Source organism: Leucoraja erinacea, chromosome 20, assembly GCF_028641065.1.
Source record: "Leucoraja erinacea ecotype New England chromosome 20, Leri_hhj_1, whole genome shotgun sequence".
Lineage (NCBI taxonomy): Eukaryota > Metazoa > Chordata > Chondrichthyes > Rajiformes > Rajidae > Leucoraja > Leucoraja erinaceus.
In genome coordinates this window covers 27561824-27583680 of record NC_073396.1, presented here as the reverse complement: position 1 = coordinate 27583680, position 21857 = coordinate 27561824, and the positions used below count along the sequence as shown (strand labels likewise).

The window sequence follows — 21857 nt, the reverse complement described above, 5'->3', positions numbered from 1 at the left end:
GGGGGCTCCGTCCGGCCGCGGGCGGCGCCGGTTGGAGCTCCGACCCCGGCAACTCTACCCCTGGCTGCGCGGCTCCAAATCCAGCGACGCTCCGCGATGTTGTGTGTCGGCGGCCACAGCGCTCCGGAGCTTGCCGCACGGCGACCCGGTAAGGCATTGACCGCTCCCCGCCTCTCCGACCAGGTAGGGGACTAAGAATTAGAGTTTACCCCCTTCACCCCCCTTCACATAAAAGCCCTCCAAACTAACTGACTAACATTTAAGCAATGATTTACAGATGTTTAAGCGTCTCCCGGTCTCCAGGGAGGAGGCAGCCGCTACAGTAGTACAGACCTGGGTTGACCGTGGGTCATTTTGGGTCAAGTTTGGCGACAAACGCGAGCTTTGGTGCGCAGACGACATCTGGAAAAAATGGCCGGTTTTCGGAGCTTTTCGGTTTCTGGAACACCGGATAAAAGGTTGTGCACCTGTACCTGATCCATTTCTGAATTCACTACAATTCAGTGTGAATGAAACATACTGAGCTGAGGAGCAGCGAACTTTGTCACCCATTGCACAACCCTATGCACTTTAGTTTAGTTTAGAGATACAGCGGGGAAATAGGCTCTTCTGTCCATCGAGTCTTCGCAAACCAGCGATTACCCCTCGACTAACACTATCCTACACGCCAGGGGCAATTTACCCAATCTACAAACCTGCATGTCTTTGGAACAGGCAGAGATCAAGAGAAGGCACTTCAGTGTGTTACAGCATTCACTTTACATGGCTTTCGGTTATATTTATCAGTCAAACACAGGAAGTTACAGAGCCATGCAACTCGATCTTTTTACAGTTTAACTGTTTTTTAAATTCCACATTTCCTGCAGCAGTAACACCCTATTTTGCATGAAGAGTCCAGACCCAAAACATCACTTATTTTCTCCACAGATGCTGCCTGACCCACTGAGTTACTACAGCTTATTTTTATTACATGATCTATTACCATATTCCTTACTCCGTTTCCTTTCTCTTTTTGCACTGCCTGTTATATCATGTATGCTATGATTTGCCTCGAATGCCTTCTTCAGACATTTGGGTCTTGACTCGAAACGTCACCTATTCCTATTCTCCAGAGGCTGTCTTACCCACTGAGTTACTCCAGCTTTTTGTGTCTATCTTCGGTTTAAACCAGCATCCGCAGTTCTTTCCTACACAGGACTTTACCTTGCACTAAACGTTATTCTCTTTGTCATGTATCTGCACACTGGGGATGGCTCAATTGTAATCATATATTGTGTTTTCTCTGACTGGTTAGCACGCAACAGAAGCTATTCACTGTACCTCGGTACATGTGACAATAAACTAAACTCAAACAGCAATTATGAAGCTTCTATGGATTTTTAATGAAGCAAATGACTTTAACAGACACATATGTAACAACAGAAGTTGGAGGTTCACCTTTTCGCCATCCAGCACGATGCTGTCAAATGTCTGGGTTGTTGCTTCAGCAATTAAATATTCTTCCTGAGCTTTAGACTTGGTTCCAACAATAAGATGCCGACTTAATGGACTGTATACTCTACTGTAATTTTTTATAATGCTTTCTGCAACACAAAAATGGCAATCAAATAAAAAGGCAATATTTCTGTCTACATGTTACAAACTAATACACGTGCCTATGTTTTCAACGATGATGATGATGATGGCGACCATCAGTTTTAATCAAATAAAGGCTTGTGCATCTCACTCTAATCTTCAATCTAAACACTAGCACTAATTTAGTTTGTTTTTATTTCAGGTTTCCTGCAACTGCAGGATTTGACTGTAGTAAAATTCCGTTGTCTCAACATGACGTTTTTGTATACAAAGTGCTCGAGTAACTCACCTATCCATGTTCTCCAGAGATGCTGCCTGGCCCGCCGAGTTACTCCAGCACTTTGTCTCCTTATGTGTAAACCAGCATCTGCAGTTCCTTGTTTCTACATTTGGCATTTTGGCAAGTTTACAAATACTACAAGAAAATAAGTTATTCCATTTGTGAAGGGATTAATATCATACAACAAAATTAATGTATGATCCTGAAGAAAAATAACGCAGTTGATAGAAACCTGAAATAAAAACCAACCAATATTTGCTAGCAATACCCAGGTTCTAACAAATAAAAATAAATAAATATTCCATCCATACAATTGTTACAAAATCTGATTACTTTGTGATAAGATGATGTTGGCAAAGGAGGAACACAAGATATTCCATTCAAATTTTCTGGGATTTGATTAAAATGTGAAACTATCAGGTTCAAAACTAACTACCCAATTAATTAATTTTATTTGACTAAGTATTTTTGCTGCCATTCATCAAATGGTCTTTTCTACATTGTTGCAGCTTTCATGAAATGGAATATTTGGATTACTGTGTAAGAATATTACCTGCATCCTAAGTTAGACCGTTAAAAGGAAGACATCCTCGTGAAGAGGTAGCATGATCCAAAAAAATGTGCTGAGTGTCCAAAGGAAATGTATTTTTCAGGTAAATATTTCTATTGAGATGGAGTTATGGTCAATTGAAAAAGTGATATTCAAGAAGTACAAAAATATCGTTATTGCCTGCGCTAAGAGATCTTTGCAACCCAAGTTAGGTGTACTGTAACATGTACGCATAGACACAGTATATACATTTAAATTAAAATAACTATTTAGCAGATTATTGGGGTAAAACATGTAGGTAATTTCTTCAACAGCCAGATTATTTAGCAAGAAGTGGAAATATCTATGTACCCGGTACATTATGATGATGGACACAACTTTGTTGTATTTAGATTTTACATGCAGCAAGGCAAATGGTGTAAGGAAAAATATCAGCATACCATTTTGAAAATGTATGGTAATTTTAGGACATGAACAGTAAAAGTATTTTATATAGATTTGATTTTCACTTGAGTACGGTGTTATTAAGCTGATCTTTCTTGAGTGGTGGCGAAGGGGAAAAATTATACAATTTTTGAAAATGTAATTTAATTCAAACAGTATTGGAATCTATTACTAAGCAAAATGATTTCAAAACATATAAGCAGTGAAATTTCAGCTGCATTCAAAATTACTTTCATAGACACCTACCAATAGAAGACTTATCAAGGACTTGCTCGTGGTCAAAGACATAATGAACTTCATCCCATAGATCAACAATGGTAGCAAATTCTTGCACTTGGGCACATTCACTGGCTCCCAATCTCGTTGCAAATCTCCAGTGCAAGTTAGAATCCAGTAAGTAAAAGTTTAGAGTTTTATTAGTATTACAGCTCAGTCCTGTAATATTAACGTGACCATGATTTAAATCAAGAAATCTTGTTGCTGTGTCCTCAATGTGAGGAAATGAATTATCGGAAAACATTCCCTGGTGGTGATCTGCATTAGAAAACAGTTCTAAAGAGGCAATGACATTAATTTGTTCAGAATTAATTGGACTGCTGAATGTCCTGCAGCAAGCTGTGTAGTAATTGAATGGGCTGTAATAGCTCAAGAAATCACTGCATTCCACAGTCCTGGATTGCAATTGGAAAAATGACTGTTCTCTGAGGTAGAATGAATCTAGAGCCGTCTCCATCTCAACGAAGCTGCATCTTGCGATGTGGACCACACTCGGTTGAATTCCAATAGTCTGATTAATACAGAGCTCACAGATGTTGTGAGTTTGAGCTATAGAATGCAACTGGGAAAGTATTACTGTGTTACAACAAGGCTTTCTAGTCCGGAACAAAGGTCTTGTTGACTGGACGTCACGATTTTTTTGTTCGTTTTCTTCCAAGTATTGCAGTACACGTTGAATGGTCTTGCTGTTGTTACAGTTGCGATATTGAAGAATAACTTCGGTTATCTGAGAAAAAGGAATAATCAGATGCCAATTTCACTGTAATAACCAGGATAATGTTAATCATTGAACTTTAGTCACCAATGCAAATGGCAAGGTTTAATCCATTCCACCAACCATATTACGTTACAATTCCAAGCAACAATTAGCATGTTAATTTGAGCCTTTCTGCAGGAACAGGTGATTTATTCATTTCCTGAAAACCAGATATAGAATAGAGCTGGTGTAAATATTTTTTTTAAAAACTGCTTTATTCAAACCACAAAATATTTCTGAATTTTGTTTTGCTTACATTCCAACCTCTGCTTATTTGATTAAATTCAGCTAACTTTAGTTGTTATCCAATGATGATTTATCATGATTTGTACAGGTGGCTATGCTAGATACAGATTAGCATGCTTGCAATTTCTGGTGAAGAATTTAAGATGATAATGCAGCGTTTCCCAAGAGCTCAGCAGGAAATATATGATCCAAAATTGCATTGAATACGTTCAACCATATTAGCAAATCTCTACCAGAACATTCGTAGAGTTAGGGTACGATATCCCTGCCTTATTAAATATTTCAAGAGGCAGCATTCAGATAAAGTTATATCTGCTTCATGAACATGTGTGGTTGCTGGGAAAATCAGACCTAATGTTATGTTCTCACTCACCCCTCACCTAGAAACCACAGCCCCTATCAATAAGCTGCAGCAGTCTATGTACAATGAGGAGTGTGAATTGTGGCCATTCGTCCACAGGTACAATATGTAGAATGTGCGGAAGTTTACAACAACCATAAAAGCAAAGTCAGTAGAAAATCCAAGAAGAAATTGGGCAGCACAATGGCATAACTAGCTGCTGTCTCTCACTCCAGCAACCCGGACCAGATTTTGGCTTCAGGTGGGGTTTGCACATTCTCTCTATCACTTGATAGGTATTTCCTTGGTTCTCCTGTTTCCTCCCACATCCCAAATGTTTAGTTTAATTTAGAGATACAGCATAGAAACAGGACCTTTGGCCCACCAAGTCCATGCTGACCATTGATCTCCACAGTATCAAGGACACGGGGAGCACGGTACATGGTGGTACACAGTGTGCAGCAAGAGGCATAAACTGTTGTGATAATAGTGTAAGCACTGGAAATAACAGAGGGGAAGGTCAGAGATGATGAGTTTCTACCTTCAGCAGACACAATAGGAAAGGAAAGTATGCAGGAAGGAATGCAGATGATGATTTAAACCGAAGATAGACACAAAAAGTTAACAATTATTGGCTTGTGTTAAATTTTGTGTCACAGAAAATAAGCCACAATAAGATGTATGGTCAGATCAAATTAAGGTAACAATTGTAGTCCAGCTGTAAGATTAATATGTATGACACGTTCTTGTAGAAGTGGTTTAATGCAATTATAGGATCTTTTTCAAGTACAAATAAATAAGTTAGCCTGCAGGAAAGGCTAGTAACTGAGAGACTTGTGAGTACACTTGGCTGTGTAGAACGTGAGACGATGATATGTGTGGTTCGACCAAAGTAGGACAAATTCTATTGCTCTCACTTTGAAGAGAACATGAGTAGTCTATGAACTTTGCTTGTACCAGCTTTGAAACATAATTGTGGCATTTTTCATGAGGAAATGGTTTACCACTCATGCCTTGCATTATGTAAATGATCATGTTTGTTAATACCAGGAGGAAGCAAAAAAAAACAAAACAAAAATGTAGCAGCTTGACGGTTTTGCAAAAGGGGACATTTTTAGACCTTGCCACAAGTCTTTTTTTTTAAATACCTGGAATTGTTTATATTATATTTTTGAGAATACCTCATGGTTGATCAGGTCAACCATTCATCTGCTATAAAGATAGTTACTGCTTGCAAAGATTATTCTTTTTAAAAGTAACAAAATAAATTGTGGAGTTTTACTCGAGTAAATCAGCGGGTCAGACAACAACACTGGGGGAGGCATGGATAGTGACGTTTCAAGTAAGTACCCTCCTTCAGACTGATTGTAGTAGGGGGAGGAGGCTGGAATAGAGGTGGGGGCAGGACAAAGCCAGGTGAGGGGGACGGGTGGACAAAGGCTGGAGATGAAAATACGAGACTGTAAAATGAAGAGAGAAGTGAAATGTGAAGCCAGAGTAAGGGATAGATGTGGAAAATATATGTGTAAAAGTCAACTTTTATTTTTAAATTGAGAGATTAAATTTGGAACCAAATCATTTCCTGATTCTATTTTCTCAAAAGCCTGCTCATCAAAATTCTTATATCCAGAAATGAAGAACTGCAGATGCTTGTTAATGTACAAAAGGACACAAAGTGCTGGATAAACTCAGCAGGTCAGGCAGCATTTCTGGAGAACATATATAGGTGGCGTTTTGGGTCAAGAGCCTTCTTCAGATCAGCTCAGTCCTGTAATATTAACGTGACCATGATTTAAATCAAGAAATCTTGTTGCTGTGTCCTCAATGTGAGGAAATGAATTATCGGAAAACATTCCCTGGTGGTGATCTGCATTAGAAAACAGTTCTAAAGAGGCAATGACATTAATTTGTTCAGAATTAATTGGACTGCTGAATGTCCTGCAGCAAGCTGTGTAGTAATTGAATGGGCTGTAATAGCTCAAGAAATCACTGCATTCCACAGTCCTGGATTGCAATTGGAAAAATGACTGTTCTCTGAGGTAGAATGAATCTAGAGCCGTCTCCATCTCAACGAAGCTGCATCTTGCGATGTGGACCACACTCGGTTGAATTCCAATAGTCTGATTAATACAGAGCTCACAGATGTTGTGAGTTTGAGCTATAGAATGCAACTGGGAAAGTATTACTGTGTTACAACAAGGCTTTCTAGTCCGGAACAAAGGTCTTGTTGACTGGACGTCACGATTTTTTTGTTCGTTTTCTTCCAAGTATTGTAGTACACGTTGAATGGTCTTGCTGTTGTTACAGTTGCGATATTGAAGAATAACTTCGGTTATCTGAGAAAAAGGAATAATCAGATGCCAATTTCACTGTAATAACCAGGATAATGTTAATCATTGAACTTTAGTCACCAATGCAAATGGCAAGGTTTAATCCATTCCACCAACCATATTACGTTACAATTCCAAGCAACAATTAGCATGTTAATTTGAGCCTTTCTGCAGGAACAGGTGATTTATTCATTTCCTGAAACCCAGATATAGAATAGAGCTGGTGTAAATATTTTTTTAAAAACTGCTTTATTCAAACCACAAAATATTTCTGAATTTTGTTTTGCTTACATTCCAACCTCTGCTTATTTGATTAAATTCAGCTAACTTTAGTTGTTATCCAATGATGATTTATCATGATTTGTACAGGTGGCTATGCTAGATACAGATTAGCATGCTTGCAATTTCTGGTGAAGAATTTAAGATGATAATGCAGCGTTTCCCAAGAGCTCAGCAGGAAATATATGATCCAAAATTGCATTGAATACGTTCAACCATATTAGCCATTCTCTACCAGAACATTCGTAGAGTTAGGGTACGATATCCCTGCCTTATTAAATAATTCAAGAGGCAGCATTCAGATAAAGTTATATCTGCTTCATGAACATGTGTGGTTGCTGGGAAAATCAGACCCAATGTTATGTTCTCACTCACCCCTCACCTAGAAACCACAGCCCCTATCAATAAGCTGCAGCAGTCTATGTACAATGAGGAGTGTGAATTGTGGCCATTCGTCCACAGGTACAATATGTAGAATGTGCGGAAGTCTACAACAACCATAAAAGCAAAGTCAGTAGAAAATCCAAGAAGAAATTGGGCAGCACAATGGCATAACTAGCTGCTGTCTCTCACTCCAGCAACCCGGACCAGATTTTGGCTTCAGGTGGGGTTTGCACATTCTCTCTATCACTTGATAGGTATTTCCTTGGTTCTCCTGTTTCCTCCCACATCCCAAATGTTTAGTTTAATTTAGAGATACAGCATAGAAACAGGACCTTTGGCCCACCAAGTCCATGCTGACCATTGATCTCCACAGTATCAAGGACACGGGGAGCACGGTACATGGTGGTACACAGTGTGCAGCAAGAGGCATAAACTGTTGTGATAATAGTGTAAGCACTGGAAATAACAGAGGGGAAGGTCAGAGATGATGAGTTTCTACCTTCAGCAGACACAATAGGAAAGGGAAGTATGCAGGAAGGAATGCAGATGATGATTTAAACCGAAGATAGACACAAAAAGTTAACAATTATTGGCTTGTGTTAAATTTTGTGTCACAGAAAATAAGCCACAATAAGATGTATGGTCAGATCAAATTAAGGTAACAATTGTAGTCCAGCTGCAAGATTAATATGTATGACACGTTCTTGTAGAAGTGGTTTAATGCAATTATAGGATCTTTTTCAAGTACAAATAAATAAGTTAGCCTGCAGGAAAGGCTAGTAACTGAGAGACTTGTGAGTACACTTGGCTGTGTAGAACGTGAGACGATGATATGTGTGGTTCGACCAAAGTAGGACAAATTCTATTGCTCTCACTTTGAATGTGTACTCACACATGAGTAGTCTATGAACTTTGCTTGTACCAGCTTTGAAACGTAATTGTGGCATTTTTCATGAGGAAATGGTTTACCACTCATGCCTTGCATTATGTAAATGATCATGTTTGCTAATACCAGGAGGAAGCAAAAAAAAACAAATCAAAAATGTAGCAGCTTGACGGTTTTGCAAAAGGGGACATTTTTAGACCTTGCCACAAGTCTTTTTTTTAAAATACCTGGAATTGTTTATATTATATTTTTGAGAATACCTCATGGTTGATCAGGTCAACCATTCATCTGCTATAAAGATAGTTACTGCTTGCAAAGATTATTCTTTTTAAAAGTAACAAAATAAATTGTGGAGTTTTACTCGAGTAAATCAGCGGGTCAGACAACAACACTGGGGGAGGCATGGATAGTGACGTTTCAAGTAAGTACCCTCCTTCAGACTGATTGTAGTAGGGGGAGGAGGCTGGAATAGAGGTGGGGGCAGGACAAAGCCAGGTGAGGGGGACGGGTGGACAAAGGCTGGAGATGAAAATACGAGACTGTAAAATGAAGAGAGAAGTGAAATGTGAAGCCAGAGTAAGGGATAGATGTGGAAAATATATGTGTAAAAGTCAACTTTTATTTTTAAATTGAGAGATTAAATTTGGAACCAAATCATTTCCTGATTCTATTTTCTCAAAAGCCTGCTCATCAAAATTCTTATATCCAGAAATGAAGAACTGCAGATGCTTGTTAATGTACAAAAGGACACAAAGTGCTGGATAAACTCAGCAGGTCAGGCAGCATTTCTGGAGAACATATATAGGTGGCGTTTTGGGTCAAGAGCCTTCTTCAGATGCTTGGTCTGGGACTGTACCTGGAACCCAGGTGACCGATTGGCGGCCAGGGGAGAGGCGAGGATTGCCGGAGTTATTGGTTGGAGTGTGCCGGAGTGCAGGTAAGGGTCAGCAGTGGCGGTACCGGCAGCAGGCTCAGCCTGGAAGTGACCGGGTAAGCTGAGTGGGCCGGGGATGGCGCGGCAGCCCGACCTGATGAAGGTCAGTAGGTCTGGCCGAGAAGCAGCTGGGGTGGCGGTGTAGGCTGGGGGTGGAGCCGGCAGTCCAGCCTGGCGGTGAAGGTTGGTGGGACTGGTCTGGAAGCAGCTGGGGTGGGGTCGGCGGCAGTTTCAGTGGTCCCATGCTCAGAGAGGGAAGCACCGAATGTCGGTGCAGCGGGTCCCGGCGCTGCTGCGGGTCCAGGTCTCGTGGCAGTCGGTGCTCGGGACGACGCAGCAGTTCGTCTTGACCTGGAACTTCACTTATCCATGCTCTCCAGAGATGCTGCCTGAACTGAAGAGTTACTCCAGCACTTCATCGTTGCACAAATGTCGATTGAAGCAATTGCTTGTCACTTTCAATGCCCTCCTGCAGTGCAACTAACACCTGTATTTTTAAAGCGACAGTGATGTCTAATTACTATGGAGATTTCAGTCCACTATAATGGAAATCCCTTATAGAAGTGTGCAATAACAAGAACTTGACGTACATCTCATTGGAGCAAAACACACACCATCTCACAAAAAAACAGTCAAACAGTATAGAGAAAACATATAATGGACATGCAAACATTCATCCATAGCTTTACGATAGATCATTGCTCCACTCCAAAGTTAAAGTTCTGAAGTCTGCCCTAATGACAATCAGACATCCAATGAAAATCCCAACACTGACTCCACAAGTAGATAGTGTGAGTTTCTGAAAGTAATGGACACAAATTAAGAGAGATCTGGATACATCAGCTTCTTTTGTCGTTAAGAATAAACTGTGAAACACAATGATTCGTTGTCCCATCAGAAAGTTGGGAAGCACCAAAGCAATGTTACAAATATCTTATTTGGCCTTAAATGATAGAGTAGGAATGTAGAGCAGTTTTAGTGAATCAGCGAGGAAACAGGCACTTTGGCCCACCAAGTTCACCAACCAGCGATCTCCTATGCATTAGTTCTTTCTCTCACACTAAGGACAATTTATAGAAGCCAATTAAGCACCACACCTGCATATACGGTGCGGAAACAGGCCCTTCGGCCCAACAAATCCACGCCGACCAGCAATCACCCCATACACTAACAACATCCTGCATATGAGGGACAATTTTACCAAAGCCAATTCACCTACAAAGCTGTACATCTTTGGAGTGTGGGAGGAAACTGGAGCACCCGGAGAAAACCCACGAACCACGCAGTCATAGGGAGAATGTACAAACTCCGTACGGACGGCATCTGTAGTCAGGATTGAACTAGGTCCCTGCCGCTGTACGGTCCCAATTCCAGCACTACGCCACAGTAGAGTTTCATACAGCTAGTTTAGAATTGAACCAGTCACATTAATCTTACTGCAGACAAACAGCCTGACTTATCCTTTCAAACAGTCATGCAAACAATTATAGTCACATGTCTTAAGTTCTCACCTTCTCCATCAGTGGCTGTTTCTCAGCTAACGGACTGAAGGGGAAAAATAGTAACAAAGCCGGGCCTTTCTTCAGCTCATTGTTTAGGAGCAGACTCTTGCTTCCGTGCGGTCGCAACCAATGTATAAAGGTCTCCCTGTTCTCATAAGCCCAACTGTAGACATTCACTGCAGTGAAGGTTATGACTTCATGTGGAAAGACCTGAATTGACAAAAACAGGCACATTTTAGTATGATATGGGTCCTGTTTAACAAAGGTACAAAAACCCAAATAAGTGAAATGAAGTCTAAATCATTTTGTCTTGTACTCTTATTTTCTTTTAGGTCTGCCATAATCACAATCAGATCCTTACCTGTTCTCATGTTGCCACTTGCTCAACACAGGATTTTACATAAGACCATCAAGAACAACCAACCATCTATCATTGTAATAAAAAGTAACTGCAGTTAATACCGGAGTAACTCAAGTGGGTCTGAATAGGTGACGTTTTGGGTCAGGATCCTTCTTATAACGACAACTCTTATCTTGTTACCTTCCGGTTTGCATTTTTTTTTAACATTTGTGTAAAGACGGTACATAATATCGCTACGATTTTTCGCCACCTTACTCACCATTCTCCTGTGCTGCAAATGCAACATTCTCCAGCATTTTGCGTCCTTTTCTCTAACTAATTTTAAACCTATCTTCAATTACTAAAACTGATGATGCACTGCTACTCCACCCTTCACAACAGAAAATATTGAAAATTCGTGTTTCATTCTAAAAAAATTAGTTTATTTGTCAATGACAAATACCGTGATCATTTAATATACAACATATCAAAACCAGTTCAGCATGCAGTAATGAGAGGAAGATAGAAATTTGTGCTACATTTAAATTGGAAAATGGCTTATAAGTAAACTTACCAAGGAAGAGTTGAAATGTCTATGCATATAAATTGTTCCAGGATCAGTTACGGATATCTCTTCAGCCACCTGCTTGCTAGTTATCACACCAAAGCGAATTGTTCCTTGATGATCTGAAATCCAAGATGCATTTCCTTTTCAGCAAAATCTCAACATAATCCTACAGCATCACAAGATCAAACACTTCATGAAATAAAGCTTCCACCAACCACACCTCCCCCACGTTAAACTGTTCAATTTTGATTTTATGAGGGTCCATTCCAGTTTATTAGTTTAGTTTAGAAATACAGCACGGAAATAGGCCCTTTGGCCCACCGGGTTCGCGCCGACCAGCGATCCCCGTACCACAACACTATCCTACGCACTAGGGACAAATTACAAATTTAAAGCTATAAATTGTAAAATTTACGATTTTTACAGAAGCCAGGAGAGAAGGAATGGGTGACGTCTTGGGTCGAGTCTGAAGAAGGGTGTCCCATTCCTTCTCTCCAGAGATGCTGCCTGTCCCGCTGAGTTACTCCAGCATTTTGTGTCTGCGATCATGGGGAGAATGTACAAACTCCGTAGAGACAGCATCCGTAGTTAGGATCGATCCCAGGTCTCTGCTGCTGTAAGGCAGCAACTCTACCGCTGCGCCACCGTGCCACCCTATTCTGCTGTCTTTAAAAATAAGATTGAACTCTGAATATTTATAGGGTACAAATGAACCACTTTCTTCGCTTTATCATAAAGAAAAGTACTTTGTAAAAGAAAAACTTATTACTCATCTGCAAAAAATATCTTACTACCATGAAAACAGACTCATCAACTGTTTTAATGCAGACCTTGTGCTATAAAAATATATTAGCTCAAACAATTGGTATACTAAGCAATGGATGTTCTTAGGTATCAAAGACCTAACTGCAAATCAAGTGTTGATCAACCATTTTAATAATAATAATAATAATCTTTATTTATATAGCACTTTTCAACAAAACCAGTATTTGAACCAAAGTGCTTTACAGAGATTGATTAAATTAATTGAACAGATCTAATGTCAATATATCCATACAAAACAAAAAAGAGAAAAAAGAAAAAAGACACAGAACAGTACACTATAGAAATCAACATGAAACGTCCCCCCACAACAGAATTCACTTTGAGGGAAGGCACTAAAAATATCCATTTCTCCCCCTCATAGTCCACCCGAGGTCGGGGTCTATATGTGGCCTCCTCAGCCAACTCGATGTTCTCAGGACCTCTGCCGCGAAGCTGGATCATTGGCATCGGGTGAACATTCTTCAGCGGCCTGGACTGAAGCGGCCGCTTCCTCCCTGAAGACTGCAATGTCCAAAGTTCTCAGGCCGCGCTGGCCGGACCTCTGACACTGGCGAACTCGGACACCAGGCCCCGCGATGTTGAAATCCAGTGCCGCCCGCCCGCGGCTGGACGCTCTGCAGCCGCAGCTCAGCGATGTTGCAGTCGGCGTTCCCAGTGCCCCGGAGCTTACCCGAAGGCGATCCGGTAAGCCATCGCCCGCTCCGTGTTGGTGTTGGTGTCCCAGCATCTGCACCGCCGGCGAAGCTGTAATCCCGGCAGGAAATCGTCGCTCCAGCGCTGCTCCAGCTCGATGGTAAGCCGCACAGAGAGGACGAAGAAGCGGTTCAGAAGAAAACCACATCTCCGACCAGGTAGGACTGGGATTAAAACAGTTTCCCCCCCCCCCCCCCACCACATAAAAGAAGACTTCCAATTAAAAGTTCCCACGGACAGGACTAAAAATAAAAATGGGAGAAAGGACGGACTGCAGGAGGAGCAGCCATACACAACGGCGCATCACCCCCGCAGTCCGCCATCTTAGAGAAGGGAGATAAGGGGAGAAGGGGGATAGAGGGAGAGGAGGGAGGTAGGGAGGGGAGAGGGGTTATGGAGGGTGGGAGGAAGTGACTGAGGGTATCCACGCGTGCAGATTTAAAGATAACTGAAAGTCGCCCCTTGCGTGGGCCCGGTATCCGCGTGTGTGGGATTTGAAATTACCACGGCGATGAGGCTGGGGCGAGGTCTGGGGGGGCGGCGGCGCTGCTGCACCTGGCCCACGGGAATGGAGAGGAGCGGGACCCCGGGGCAAGGACTAGGCTGGAGCCTCAGCCTCCCCCGGCTCCAGGCTGCTCAGCCTCCCCCCCTCCTCCCCCCCCCCCCCCCCCCCCCCCCCCCCGACCTCAAGTACAACTTAATCTTATAACTTAATTTTAAGACTAGAAATAGCTATAAAAATTTCAAGAGAGAGCTGGGATAATCACTTACTACAGGTGCATAAATGTTCGATCAACATACGACATACTCTCATCCAATTCAAAACATTACATACACTATATTATTCAAAAACTAAAATAAATAAACTCTTCCCTAATGTCTCACCCATCTGTGATGTCTGTGTCAAGAAGCTACCATAGTGCATTTTTTTGTTTTTTGTACAGAAATCCAAAAATTCTGGTATGAAATATTTGATATCTTTACAAAATTAATCAAAATAAAACTGGTCCAAAACCAGAATGGATCATTTTTGGAATATCGGAAGGTAACCCTGAACTAAACGCGTTTCAGAAGAATTGACTCAATTACGGGCTAATAATGGGAAAAAAAGCTCATACTTAAATTCTGGAAAAATGCGCCCACACCAACAATAAAAATGTGGATATCAAATATGTTTGAAACACTACATCTGGAAGAGATGAGATTCCTCTTAGCAGGTAAAGCAGACCAATTCCAAAAGACGTGGTCTATGTTTTTGGAACTATTACAAGCATGAGGTGCAATAGTAATTTTATAAATAAATAAATAAATAAATAAAATCAGGATCTGGCAACGGGCTTGGTTGGTAGTCCCCTTTCTGCGGAGTTTAATGTTATAATAGAGCGATTGTTTCTACTTTCTTTTTCCTTCTTTTCTAGGGTCTACTTTCTTTCTTTACTTCCTTCTCTAACTTCTTTTCTAAGGGGCTTTCTTTTCCCAACACTCTCTTGCACCTTCACGACTCTTGCGCACTTTCCTTACTTCCTTTACTTCTATCTTTTTCTTAAAGCTCAAAAAATGAAGCGGTACAAAAAATGTATTAAGACATATGTGTTGTGTATTATTGTAACTTACCGTACTTCTAATAAAAATAAATAATTTAAAAAAAGGCTAGAAATAAACAGTCCCCAAAGACCAAACTAATTCCATGCAAGCCCACTGCAATTTCTAATATATTAAAGTAAAATTCAGTGGGAATTCAATAGGAATTCTACTGATAAAAGTCTGATCTCTCACAATCCGGGTGGTTGTTACACACATGGTTTGAATGTTGAGTAGGATCTATTCATTATCAAAGACAGCATTACGGGTTTGTAAAGCAAAGATAATCTGACTAGAATCAAAATGACATTAAGATACCGTAATAAAATTATGGACAGTGTTATTCTTCGTAAAAAGAAACATTTCCACCGCGTCACACATTTAAATCAATACTGAAAAATTCACTAGTTACAAATGGAATTATATGATCTTTTAACATAGCTTTTAACAGTGTTCATTAATGATTTATATACAATCTTATTAATAAAATATATTTATTTTGGGGATACCAATAATCATGAATATTAATTTCACAAGGCAGAAATATTACCATTAAATATTGTGAAAAAAAAACACACTTGCTACAGTAAATACCTCCAAGTTGACTTTTCAAATTATGGAAAGTTTTGGAGATTGTTAACACAGGCTTTAAGTCAAAACCTGGTCTATGCTGATTGGTCCATTTAAAAAAAAACAGGAAAAAATAGTGGCTTTAACTTAGTTTCAAAGATGGAAATTTTCCATTACCTCAATACAAAACTATATGTACACAAGGATTTTTTTTTCCCTTGAAATAATATTTTTTCTTACTCGTCCACTCCACTGCCCAATGAACCTGGCTTCATATTCCCAGATTTCTCTTTTCCACATTGCTGCTGGCTGCAAATGCACTTCCTTATAAGTGGGATGAAAGCAGTTTTGATTTATTTTTCTTACAATGAAACACAAGTTTCTTTCTCACTCTCCTGACCACATACATTGTCCAAATTCTGTACATTGAATACAAGAGCTGGGATGTCAAGTTGTAGCTGTACACAACGTTGGTGAGACCGCACCTCGAATATTTCATGCGGCGCTGGTCGCCATACAATAGGATGGATGCGATTAAATTAGAGGACGTGCAGAAAAGATCCACAAAGATGTAGCCTGAACTGGAGGCCTTAAGTAACAAGGAGACTGGATCGGCTGGAGCTGTACACCCTGGAGCTAAGGAGTTAACGAAACAGAGGGGTGACCTTAGAAGTTCAGAAAATCATGTCTCCTTTAGATTCTCCAGAAAATCACGAGGAGCATTGAAAAGGTGGATGGTTGGTCTTTTCACAGGGTAGTGGAGTCTATAACTATGTGGTTTAGGCTGAGATGAGAGCGGAAAGATTTAAAGGAGACACAAAATCTCTTGCCCAGAGTAGGGGACATAGGTTCAAGGTGAAGGGGAAAAGATTTAATAGGATTCTGAGGGGTAACATTTTCACAGAAAGGGTGGTGGGTGTATGGAACAAGCTGCCAGAGGAGGTGGATGAGGCTGGGAATATCCCAACATTTAAGAAGCAGTTAGACAGGTACATGGATAGAACAAGTTTGGAGGGACATGGATCAAATGCAGGCAGGTGGGACTAGTGTAGCTGGAACATGTTGGCCGGTGTGGGCAAGTTGGGCCGAGGGGCCTGTTTCCACACTGTATCACTCTATGACCAGAGACTGGGAGGATGCAGCGGGCGACAACAACGGATTGGACGAGCGGGGAGGAAGGTCAGTAGGAGAGCAGAGGGAACCGTAGTCTGGACTACCCACCAGGCTCCTCTAGGCAACAAACGTGGACGGTCGAGGAAAGGGACTTGGGTTCACTGGTCAATCCGCCCATCCAAGGAAGGCGATGGCTGCACTTTGCAAGTGGAGCCAAAGCCTTGTGACTCTTGCATGCAGGCTCAGTTTACTATTTCTGTACACTCAGGATGTGTTGAGGTAAGGCAATACTCCACTGGACTGTTTGTAAGAAAATAATTTCACCGTGCATTTGCACATGTGACAATAAAGCATCAATGAACCATTCACTATTGAAAGACAGCTATCAAAATACTCTTCAAAGTTATACCCTCAAAACATTTGCAAATTCTATGATTTAAAAAAAAAACTTATGACACTTGAGCTTCTACCCAATGCCATGGTGTGTGTGCACATATGTCCCAATTTATTTCTTGGTTCATACAAAATGCTTCAAAATAAATAAAGCTTCAAGTTCCGAGGTGTAAATACCACCAGCAATTGTCCTGGACCAGCCATATCGAAGCATTAGCCAAGAAGGCACACTAACGCTTCTACTTCCTTAGAAGGCTTATGAAGTTCGGCATGTTCCCAACAATTCTCACCAACTTCTACAGATGCACCGTAGAAAACATTTTATCGGGATGCAACGCAACTGAGTTTATGAACAGCTCTATCAAAGATTGCAAAAAATCGCAGAGAATTGTGGGCGAAGCCCACACCATCATGCAAACCTCCCTTTAATCAGACTATCTTTTAAATGTTATTCCCTTTATTCTGTATCTGTACACTGTGGAGAACTTGACTGTAATCATGTGTAGTCTTTCCGCTGACTGCATGGCACACAACACGTCACAATAAAGTAAACTAAGCTACACCTACTCAAAATGATACACGTCCACCTCAGTTTATGAATGCCTGACCTGTACTACCAGCACACACGAACAAGTATTTGCATGCCCAGGGGGATGGGTTTGCTGGCTACTATGGGGCTGAAGGCATCTTCTGATGTGTGCAAACTCCGTTCTTGGCCACATTTCTAATATGCAAACTGTTTGGATTATGAACAATTCACAGAAACGTCACAATAAAGCAAACATTACCCTGCTGTAACCTGGGGAGGACCTGCAATCAAATTCAATTTCTCCAGAATTGCTGCTAGCCAGGCAAAATCCCACATTTCTACAAAATGGTGGAAAAAGTGGTCATACTTTTATCAATTTCAAAGCTGAAAACAACTTTTAGTTGGACATGCACAACAAATCCATTAAAATTATGTGGATAGCTACTTAAAAGAAAAAGGTCAAGGAGGCAAAGGACAGGCTATGGTCCCCTATACTTTAACGTTTTATGTGGTGTTACCAAAACTTAAAATCCAATAATCTGAGATTGTCAAAGTTCATGTCACATAGATTATATAACTTTAAAAAAAAGTCAAAATTGAGAAGTTTTACCTCTTTTTAGTGCATGTAATGCAGAGATATAGAGTGTCAGGTAACCAGGTGGCTGTGGCGAGTGGTTGAATTCAAAATATCCAAGAACCCCTGGCTGTATTAGATGGGAAAATGGAGACAACTTAAAACCATGAGAAGGCCCATCAGTATCTTCTATCACATTCACAAAACTTGCAGCTGTGAAAATTTCAAGTTACTTATATTTAACAAAAGATGATTCTGATACTCACACATTCTTCCAGGATATATCAGAAGGCACACTATATCTATATATTAAAGTGTTAATACTTGACACACGAGACTCATTGGACTATCCCCACAATACAATCTCATATGAAACTAGTATAAACACAAAAAAAAACAAAAAATGCTAGGAACTCCTGCGTTTTGTTTAGATATCATCCATTACAGGGCACGGTTTGGGCTGGGAGTTGGACAATCGTAATTTAAGGATTTCGAACGCCCTCTGGTGTTGTGGGTACCAAGACCATGCAGTGCCCTTGTGAGTCAGTTGTCACAGGGGAGCTGATATTTTGTTGAGGTTGGGAATGAATTTCCCCAAGTAGTTAACCATCCCCAGGAATCTCTGCTAACTTGTCACGTCAGTGGGGGCTGGCATATCGTTGATGGCCATGGTCTTGGAGGGGTCAGATCTGAGGTCGTCACTGGTGAATACATGTCCGACATACTGGACCTCCTTGACACGGAATCTGTACTTCAGAGAGTTGAGTTTGAGGTGAATGTTTTTTGCACAGCCAGTATTTTTTCTAAATTGGCATCATGTTCAGTCGTGTCGCTTCCAGCAACAAGAATGTCGTTAACAATGATGGCGCAAGGATACCCCGCAAACAATTGTTCCATTGGACGCTGGAATTGATGAGCCCAGCAGAGTTGATGCCAAAGGGCATCCGCAGGAACTTGTAACGGCCAAAGGGGGTGCCCTTCCCACTTCTGACACCATGTTGAGTAAGTCACACATACTCACGGATCTGGCACAACAGTATTTATTGAGTAACACATACAACACTCAGCAGCACATCAATTCTACCGTGTTGCATCACCAACTAACAGCACATGTCGGGTTGCGATAATATGATGGTGTAGTAGTAGGTGGAGCTTATATTAATAAAGTACTACATTGGTTAGTAAGTAATGTAACCAATCTGCAGAATACTTCCATTGGAAAGTGCTACAATACAAATCCATAAATTAATTGTTCTTTTCAAGTAGGTCCTTGCCATCTCAGAATATTAATTCATCAAAGCTTTCTTTTGCCATCTTCTCGGGAGAACTATAGATGTACTGAATGATTGTGTTTTGGTGGTTTTGTTGAAATATTCATACAATATTTGCCAAAGCAGCTGAACTTACTGCCCATGCTGAATCATCTCTTTCATTCGTAAGTTCATAAATGATAGCAGAAGAATTTGGCCATTCAACCACGGCTGATCTATCTCTCCCTTCCAACCTCATTCTCCTGCCTGTCACCCGAACTAATCAAGAATCTGCCTTAAAAATATCCATTGACAGCCTCCACAGCCTTATGTGGCAAAGAATTCCAGACATTCACTATCTCCTTCTTAAAGGAACATCCTTTAATTCTATGACCTCTAGTCCTACACTCTCCTGCTAGTGGAAACATCTTCTCCACATCCACTCTATCCAAGCTGAGTTTCATTACAAACTTAAATCAGTCTGAAGAAGATTCCCAACCCGAAACGTCACCTCTACATGTTCTCCGTAAATACTGCCTGATCTGCTGAGTTACTTCAGCACTTCATATATTTTTTTTTTAATCAGCATCTGCAGCTCCTCATTTCTATCATGAACACCAGAACGTGCAGTGTTAAATCAAATATCAGTGCTGCTTGAATAATAGCCATAGTAACGGCCTCGTCTTTAAAAGGAATAATTAAAACTCTTTAAAATTCAAACTACAAAATCAATGAATTTTCTGATGTGTAAACTCTTAAATCAGTTTTCCATAACTACGCCCAATCTATATCAAATGGGGAAGAAATAGGTTAACAGATAATTAAAAGGGCAACATAAATACAACAATTAAACAAAATCAGAGTAATAAGAATAGCTATTAGGGAAATTCACAATATTATGTGCGGTGAAACCCGGGGTTTTCATACATTTTGTCAAATTTCTCCAGAATAAATCAGATCAGTAACAACATGACCACAGGATGCCATGCAGAAAAATCCCAAACTACTACGGTATTTTAGTTTGTAATGCATGAGGCACTAATGGACATCCCATCCATATTGTATTTCAGAATTCAGTAATTAATTTATTCAGAAATTAGGCGCTCCATTGGAACATTATAAGTTCATGAACAAACTTCAAAAGAAATGTCAAAGTTGTTTTATCCTGGTACTGGATCAATGTTTTGAGACTTGACACACACGAAACGCTGGAGTAATTCAGTGGGACAGGCAGCATCTCTGGATTGAAGGAATGGGTGGCGTTTCAGGTCGAGATCTTTCTTCAGGCCCGAACTGCGTCGACCCGAAATGTCATCCATTTCTTCTATCCAGAGTTGCTGCCTGACCATCTGAGTTACTCCATCATTTTGTGTCTATCTTCAGTGTAAACCAGCATCTGCACTTCCTTCCAACACATTTTGAGACTTGACCTCCCTCTTGTGGTCAATTGGGAAATTGTCATGATGAAGTGATGAAGTAGCAGCCTCAGATGCATATGAAAGAGCAATGCTGAACCAATTAAGTGTTACAATTTTATATATTAACAATTAAAATATATTCAGATATATGCCAGAAGAACGCGCCACGAGAAATTAGTAGAAACAGAAGGAAAATAAATGAAGCCCATTGTTTTATGTAACTTTATGGATTTGTTCTTAAACTCCATCATAATGGCGAATAAGCAGAGGAACACAGGCACTAAGTAAACCAATGCTCAAACCTTGCATCACCGCTAGATGAATTCATACTTGCAAGAAGCCGAGGGGAAGTCACTGCAAATTACTAAAGGTCATGGTGAGTAATTGAGGAAAGTACTGACAATTTATATCTGCAAAATCATACACTGCTCTACAGAGATTCCCACAAACTAAAGTAGTTCGAGTAACCTGGTTATTTAACAAAAGGGGAAAGAGAGCAAATAAAGACCACAGGCCAGTTGGTCTGATATCTAGAAACAAGGAACTGCAGATGCTGGTTTACACAAAAGGACACAACGTGCTGGAGTGACTCGGCGGCTCAGGCAGCATCTCCGGATAGGTGATATTTCGGGTTGTGACCCTTCTTCAGACTGTATGAAGAGTCTGAACAAGGCTCCTGACCCGAAACACCACCTATCAATGTTCTCCAGAGATTCTGCCCAACCTGCTGAGCTATTCCAGCACTGAGTGTCCTGGTCTGATATCCGTGTAGGGTAGAAGCCAGAATCCATTTTTAAGAAAGAGGTAATAGGGCACTTAGAAAGTTTAAGATCGAGCATGGATTTATTAAATTAATATCATGTTAGATAAATCTGTTAGAATACTTTGAAATTGATTAGACAAACAAACTTGAGTTTCCAAAAGACTCTGGATATGGTTTTTCACGCAGGAATTTTCCACACAAAATTAGAGCGCATACTGCCTTAGTTTGTAGGAACCTCTGAAGAGCAGTGTATAATTTTGCAGTTATAAAATGTCAGTATTTTCCTCAATTATCTTTAGCAACTTGCAATGCTTCCCCTCAGGTGCTTGCAAGTATGGATCCATGTAGGACCAACGCAAGGTTTGAGTTCTGGTTTACTTAGCGCCTGGGTTCCTCTCTACTATTGCAGACAAAGGAACTTCAGCAGATAGCGCATTGCTTAATGAATGGAAAACAG

At 40.6% G+C, this 21857-nt stretch overlaps 1 protein-coding gene across 1 annotated transcript in view; it reads right to left on the bottom strand.

Moving 5' to 3' along the window:
• Positions 1–21857, bottom strand: part of txndc11 (thioredoxin domain containing 11) — a 64279-nt gene that overhangs the window by 10461 nt on the left and 31961 nt on the right. Inside the window, exons 5-9 of the mRNA XM_055651735.1 lie at positions 18006–18099; positions 11698–11810; positions 10793–10993; positions 3096–3852; positions 1438–1583 (exon numbers count right to left, since the gene is read on the bottom strand). Coding sequence (XP_055507710.1) covers positions 1438–1583; positions 3096–3852; positions 10793–10993; positions 11698–11810; positions 18006–18099 — 1311 coding nt within the window. The remainder of the gene's footprint in view (positions 1–1437; positions 1584–3095; positions 3853–10792; positions 10994–11697; positions 11811–18005; positions 18100–21857) is intronic.